This window comes from Miniopterus natalensis, chromosome 19, assembly GCF_054644295.1.
Source record: "Miniopterus natalensis isolate mMinNat1 chromosome 19, mMinNat1.hap1, whole genome shotgun sequence".
In the NCBI taxonomy this organism is placed as follows: Eukaryota; Metazoa; Chordata; class Mammalia; order Chiroptera; family Miniopteridae; genus Miniopterus; species Miniopterus natalensis.
In genome coordinates, this window is record NC_142099.1 from 33331015 (window position 1) to 33338287 (window position 7273).

Consider the following 7273-nt stretch of genomic DNA (forward strand, 5'->3'; position numbering starts at 1 on the left):
AAGGAGAAAGGACATGCCAATCTGGTGCTTGAAACAGTATTCAGGTGTGTGTTTGGGAAGCTAAGGATGAAAGTCATGACATGATTTTTTTCATTTTAATGCGATTTTTCCTTTTTAAGCTTTATAGCACTTTACCCTTACCTCTGTTAAAACACCTTTAAGACCTTGTGCCATTCTTACTGTGTGTGTCTAGTACTACCTCCAGCCTAATCCCCAGCCAGCTTCTTTACAGCTGGTCCTGATGTATCTGTCCTCCACTGTGCGGGTCTTAAACAACAGTAGATGCCGTCTAAGTGCTAAAATAGATTTGTGTCTGAGGCAGTGTATGTATTCTGTCTGACAGATCTGACTAGAACAATCCAGAGGAGGAAGGGGTTGTCTAGAGTTATCTCTATGTGGGTCTCCACAAATTCACTCCATTGGAGGTTGGGTTTTGTACAGAGAAGATGGATCAAGGAAGGCAGAGCTATGACTACTACATTCAAATTGCCCTTTTGCTCAGTTCAAGGTCCCAGAGTCATTTTTCCTGCCTGAATTGATTCAACCAGCATAAAGTTCTAAGTTCCCTGCCCTGTATCCTTCAGTCTAACAGTTCTAGTGGAGAACAGGAAACGAGATGCCCATTAGATTCTGCAGAGAAATGCGCTTCATAGAAGGGTCTGGGAGAGCCAGTAAGCGGCGACTAAGTTTTAGGCCCTAGCCTAGGAGCTGAGAATGCAGCTCTGAGACCGGACGAAAATCCTTGCCATCAGGGTGCTGAAATTGTAGGGGGAGAGGGATAGGCGAAGGGGAAGGAAAGACAACGTGAGCAATATAAATAAGTAAAATATATAGTATGTCAGAGTGCTGCGAAAAATAATAGAAGAGCTGCTTCTGTGGATAATGCGGGAAGTTGAAAGAACGGACAGGCCAGTAAAAACCCTAGGAAAAGATAACGGCAAGATCCCCTCGGTTGTTAAATGGTTCTGCCGAAAAGAAAAAAAACTCCAAAGCTTCCTGTCCCTTTAAAAATGACGACCCTGCCCTAACCCGCGTTACCATTGGTCGCAGAGGCGGAAGGGGTGGAGCGCGGGGCGCCGCGGAGTCCCGCCTCCTACGGCGCTGCGGCGGTAGCAAGATGGCTGCCGCGGAGGGCGACTGTGGGGCCGGAGCCGACGCGGACCGGGAATTGGAAGAGCTTCTGGAAAGTAAGAGCCCGTAATGGAAAGACCCGAGGAGGGCGGGTGTGAGGACCCATCCAGGGCGTTAAGTGAACCTGAGATATTTGGGGCGGAGCGGGGGAGGCTGTGCAAAGATCGGACGGAGGCGGAGGGTCTGACTGCGAATCGGGAGAACATCTCAGGTTCTCTTCCGCGGCGGGAGCTGGGGAGCTCTCCTTGGGCCTCTGAGGGCCCAGACCGCTGGTCTGCCTGCGGGGGGGAACGGTAACCCAGAGGACGGCGTTTCCAGGTCCGGCTCCAAAGCCCTTCACTTTAGATTAGTAAGGTCTTTAAACCTAACTTCCCGCCCGCAGAAGCGTGCGGTCCTGGGCTACTGCGAAGCGGACGCTCACGGATTGCTTGCTTTAACTCTTTACAAACCCCTAGTGCGCCCTTCTGTGCAGTGTCCTGTCCTCTCAACACAAAAGACACGCCTCTCCTTCTCCCAGTCCTTGCACCTTTCTCACAGGCCCCTTTCCAGTTCTTCCCTCCGTCGCAGCTGAAGCCGACTCCCTTCCCATTATTTTGAAAAACTGAGGCTGGGAAGGTCTCAGGGGAAGAGAGTTCTCCCTCCTGAGCGAGGGTGGATGTTCTTTCCTTCCTTGGCCATGCCCTCCGCTCCTCTTGGTGTCTTGCCCAGAGTGAGCCCAAGGCTCTCCCCCTGGGTCTGGCAAGCAGAGCGGTAGTGAGGACACGCTTTTCAGGGCAGAGGTGAAAATTTTTGTCTTGCCCAATCTTTTTGTCACAGAGAGATAGGCAGGCGGAGGATGGACAGAAACGGCGAACAGTGCCAAGTGACTGACTCGGCACGCAGTCCTCTGCAGAGGCGGCTCGAGGGAGCTCTAGGAGCTTTGCCCAGGGAGGGCCGAAGTGGAGGGTGAGAGAGAGTTTAATGCCCTTCCATTGAGTGCAGTTTGTACAGTTTTTCAAACTGCCAAGTTCCCTAAATTTTTCTCTTTTTTTGAGTCTCCCTGTGGGAAGCTGGGTGGGACATGTTGTGGATTCTGCTTTCTTGGCAAAGATTATTTCCGTTAGGGCTCCAGAGTGAGTGAGTTCAGGGGGATTAAGGGTATCTGTGTTCTCTACTCCTGTTGGATATATGTATAGGATTTGTAGGGAATCATTAGAGTGTGGCAGGGAAGGCACTATGTAGACAGAGATGTTTCTGCAGAATTTCTCTTTATTATCCTCCCAGTTCTGAGATGCCTGTTCTACCTTAAGGTGTTTTCTCCCCTTTGATTGCAGTAAATTAGGTAATGGGGATGGAAGTGGGAGGCTTACTGAGGAGTGGGCCAGAATAGGGAGACTCAAAAAAAGAAAAATTTAGGGAACTTGGCAGGTTGAAAAATTGTTCTCCCAGTGCTTTGCCAGAACCCCACCCCCAGCCTCCTCATCCATCCCAACACACACACCATGTCTCTTGTCTCTAAAGGTGCTCTTGATGATTTCGATAAGGCCAGACCTTCCCCAGCACCCCCTCCTACCACCACGGCCCCTGATGCTTCAGGGCCCCAGAAGAGATCGCCAGGAGACACTGCCAAAGTATAAATTTCACCTGCTTAAGGGGAGGGGAGGGGATGGCATTCAGCTCTGAGCAGAGGTGGGGCAGGCCCCTGTGGGCCAGAGGGGAGGAGGGTGACTTGACCTCACATTGCTGAGTGCTCTTGCAGGCCTTAGTCCTTGTGAAACTGGGACTTGAGGTGGAGTGGATCTCAAGGAAATTCTTTGAGAAAAGAGCAAGTTTAAATTATTGGTTTGGGAATGCCACTCCATACCTTTCCCTCAGTGGCTCCATATCTTTTTTGCTATCCTCATAAGAGAAGTGGTTAGAATGTCCAGTAGAGGTGGGTATGAGAGGGGCACTGTATTTCCCAGAGCCTCTGCCTGTGGCTTTTGTCAGAGGTCAGAGGCAGTGTGGTGCCAAGAGATGCATTTTGGCCACTCCTCTCCTGCAGGATGCCCTCTTCGCCTCCCAAGAGAAGTTTTTCCAGGAACTATTTGACAGTGAGCTGGCTTCCCAAGCCACTGCAGAGTTCGAGAAAGCGATGAAGGAGTTGGCTGAAGAAGAGCCCCACCTTGTGGAGCAGTTCCAAAAGCTCTCAGAGGCTGCTGGAAGAGTGGGTGAGGCAGGGCCCAGACAAGTGGAAATATCTTAAACCTCTTAAGTTATCGTTGCTTGAGACCACCAAAATTCTTAATAAAGTTGATAGCTATCATGATACCACTGCCATGGGGTGGAGAGGAGATGGGAGGAGGGATAGGAATCGTGCTGGTGAAAGGGATGAAAGGGGTGAGATAGGGGAACCATAATAGGAAGTATTATTGAAAACTGATCCTTTCAAAGGTTGTGTTATCGTGGGTGTCATCATGGAGCACAAACTAACACACAGTCCATGTAGATTTGTGAAAATGACTGAAGATAACCATAGAGCATTCAAAAATTTGGAGTGCTAATGACTCCCTAGTAAGTGCTCCATATCCAAGCTCGGTCTAGGTCAGTCTAGGCAAGCAAAGAGTTAAAATCATAAATGACCTTGGCTCTTTTGATCTCTCCTAGGTAGTGATGCAACTTCCCAACAAGAATTCACTTCCTGCCTAAAGGAAACACTAAGTGGACTAGCTAAAAATGCCACTGATCTGCAGGTAAGGGGGAGGAGGTAGGGAACCACAAGGGCCCCATTCTCAGACACTTCACCAGCAGAGTCTCAAAGACAGATTCTCTTGGGTATCATCTCAAGTCTGTCCCTGCCTCATTGTTTTGCTACAGGCAAGTTTAAATAGTTCTTTCCCACCTAAAGGTAGTAAGCATCCCAAGAAGGCAGTATACTTGCTCACCTCTCTCCTGTCCTTTCTAGAACTCAGGCATGTCAGAAGAGGAGCTGACCAAGGCCATGGAAGGGCTGGGCATGGATGAAGGGGATGGTGAAGGAAACATCCTCCCCATCATGCAGAGTATCATGCAGAACCTACTGTCCAAGGATGTGCTGTACCCATCACTGAAGGAAATCACAGAAAAGGTTTGTGAGCTTCTGTTTCTGCTTTTCCTCCTTATTCTCCATTGTATCAACTTCTGCGGACTACTTTGTCTGCTTAGAGCCCGCAGAGAGAGAGAAACTTGAGTATGCAAGTCCATCTGTTTTTTTCCCATGATTACTTATTTGGATTGGGGAGAGTTGGAGAGGAGTTGTGTCTCTAAGAGAAAGCTCTATCACACTGAGGATATTTAAGGTAAAGGGGAAATCCTTCAGCTCCTGTTTGCTGTAAACTGGTTTAATATTCTTTAGTTGTCTGATCAGACCCTTCTTGCATTTCTAACTTTGTTCATTTCTCTAACAAGGTTTCACTGAGAATTTACTGGCCTTTTGCTATGAACAACTTAAGAGTAATTTAAATGGTGGTCTTTGCTGTGAAAGAGTTTATAGTTCTATTAAAAGAGATAAAATACAGGAATGGAAGCTTTTCAGTTACATAGAGCAGCATATAATCAAGTGTGAAATGAATAGTGCAGACCAGGATCTGGGTGGACCAAATACAACTCTTACATTTTTAAAGGATGTAAAATCAAAAACAAAGAAAAAAGAAAGTATGTGACAGACCATATGCGGCCCTTAAAGCCTAAAGTATTTACTCTCTGGCCCTTCATGGAAAAGTTCGCCATCCTCTGGTGACCAATGCTAACTAGCATAGCCAGGTGATTGGCTGGAGTCAGTGCTATTTCTCATGCTGAACTAGTTTCTTTAGCTTTTCTTTTATGTTCCTCTCCCCTTGGCACTTTATTGTTCTTCATATTTTATTGCCCTTCGTTTTCCATTGTTCACATAATTCTTCCCCACCCATTTTCTCTTTTCTTAGTATCCAGAATGGTTGCAGAGTCACCGGGAATCTCTACCTCCAGAACAGTTTGAAAAATATCAGGAACAACATAGTGTCATGGGCAAGATATGTGAGCAGTTTGAGGCAGAGACCCTCACAGACAGTGAGGCCACTCAGAAGGCTCGTTTTGAGACGGTGCTGGATCTTATGCAGCAGGTGAGGCCTCCTCCTGCTGTCTGTCCACTGGTGCTGTCAGGTTGGGTGTTTGGTGGAGGATGCATCTGGAAAGGAGGCCACACTGCCAAACCTAGGTCGAAAAGGAAGCACAAGAGAGGCCACATAGCATAGTGCTCAGGAGAAAGCAGAGAGACCGTAATTCAGATTCTTGTTTTTAGCTCTGTATTGTCTTTTGGGATTTTCTCTGTCTTATGTTCCTCTTTCCTTATTTTCCAGCTACAGGATTTGGGTCATCCTCCAAAAGAGCTGGCTGGGGAGATGGTGAGTATATCTTCTAGATTTTAATCTGAGCCCAGGTTTCCAGAATTCTTTAACCTTTAGTGATTCCACCTGAGGTGATAATTGTAGCTACTGGGGATGGACCTTCAGATGCTCTGACCTGAAATATGAGCAGTTATCTGAGTCCCTTCATCTCTCTCCAGCCTCCAGGCCTCAACTTTGACCTGGATGCCCTCAATCTGTCGGGCCCACCAGGTGCCAATGGCGAACAGTGTCTGATCATGTGAAACACAGCACGTTTCCTCCCTGATTTCCAGCCATGGGGAACATCTGGAGTCAACAGAACCACTGGGAGCTGAGGCAGGAGTGTTGTCTGCGGGAGTAGTCTGCCAGTTGCCCTCTGTCATCCACCCAAGATGGTGCCATACCAACAGGCTTTTTCCCTGTCCTTCTAGGAATAAGACCTGTTCTGCAGGCCACTTCTGTGAGCCCCTTTGATTGTGGTTTCTGCTGCTAGCAAAGGCCCAGCTACCTACCAGGTGAACGAAGGCATCCCTTTTAGGGCATGCCTCTTCCCTCAGCCAAAATAATATTTAGCCACACTGATGTTCACCTTTGTACCCAGGATCTTTGTGCCTTGTCTCCACTCCCCTTTCTTGGACCTGGGGAGCAGGAACAGAATCTTGGGACTCTGTATTTCTTTAGTTCTCTTGGGCAGGGCCTTTGGAAATGAATGGGGAGAAACTTAGCCTGGGCTGGAGCTATACGTCTGTCACCATGCCCTCTTGCCTTCAGACAGACCTTTCTGAATTCTCTGAAGGGAAAGGAAGTGAGGCTTTTGCCTCTAATCACAGTAGGATTGAAAAAGAAGTCCTGGGATTCTCCTCTCTAGGTGCTGAGTCCTCAACTCCCTTTTCCAGCCCAAGAACCCAAGTTGCTGCCCTGGTTCTTTGTACAATGCTATGTGATCTGGGTGAACCCAGCCCTTGACCTTCCTTTGCCTCTCCTCTTATATCCCCTCTTTCGAAAATACCTGTTTATTTCAACCCTTCCCTGAGCCCAAACTGTGACAAAAAAGGGCCCATCCTGTTTCCCCTCATCTAGTCCATCTACCATTCTCACTGTCCCCCTCTCTCCCTGGCAAACACATGTAAGGTGAGGTCTAAGAAATGAATGACTGTTCTTCCTCAGATACATTTTGGCTTATTTGAAACAACTCCTTTGAATCCTGTCCCTTGATTCAGGGAGGTGGTTTGGGAAAGGGTGGGGTGTAGCCTGGGTCCTTTTTCCAGACTAATAAATATTGTAAGTGAGGAGCGTGGCCTGTTTTTCATCCAGGTCTTTTTCTGATCTTCCTCAGCTTCTGTAAGCTGCAGTGTGAGTAATGTTAGCAGACTAGTTCTGCATAATATTGCAGTGCTGGGTTCCACCCACTACCACCCTTCCCCAGCTCAGTCTGTACCTCATTTGCCAAAGGAGACTGAATGCCCTTCCGTCATTTCCTCTGAGTATTTCAATCTGGGAAGTCTTTCATTTGTATTGACTTTAACATCTCACATTATTTTTATTAATATTAGTAATATATTAATGTGTTTTCTAAATTATTTTTCTTTGAGCTGACCTTGCCCTTCTCTATGGGAGCTAGTGGATCTATGGACCTTGGCTGCCAGATATTGATAGATACTCTGGTCAGACCAGCTGGCTGTCCTGGTTCAGCACTCAGAAAATAACTACAAAGCAAGTTCATATTCATCTGAGTCACTATGAGCTCCTGACATGTCACTTTCCTCTGAGTTAAGCCTTTT

At 47.5% G+C, this 7273-nt stretch overlaps 1 protein-coding gene across 1 annotated transcript; it reads left to right on the forward strand.

Annotated features, from left to right (window-relative positions):
• Positions 1–1105: 1105 nt before the first annotated feature.
• PEX19 (peroxisomal biogenesis factor 19) lies at positions 1106–7056 on the forward strand. The gene is made up of 8 exons (XM_016214756.2): positions 1106–1187; positions 2632–2741; positions 3155–3320; positions 3757–3842; positions 4055–4216; positions 5052–5228; positions 5466–5510; positions 5672–7056. Exons 1-8 carry the CDS (start codon positions 1118–1120, stop codon positions 5753–5755), a joined length of 900 nt encoding a protein of 299 aa, XP_016070242.1. The 5' UTR covers positions 1106–1117; the 3' UTR covers positions 5756–7056.
• The last annotated feature ends 217 nt before the right edge of the window (positions 7057–7273 follow it).

Coding starts and splice junctions, on each gene's coding strand:
- PEX19 (XM_016214756.2), top strand. CDS start 1,118: ATGGCTGCCGCGGAGGGCGACTGTGGGGCCGGAGCCGACGCGGACCGG. Junction 2,742..3,154: donor CGCCAGGAGACACTGCCAAA/GTATAAATTTCA, acceptor CCTCTCCTGCAG/GATGCCCTCTTCGCCTCCCA. Junction 5,511..5,671: donor AAGAGCTGGCTGGGGAGATG/GTGAGTATATCT, acceptor ATCTCTCTCCAG/CCTCCAGGCCTCAACTTTGA.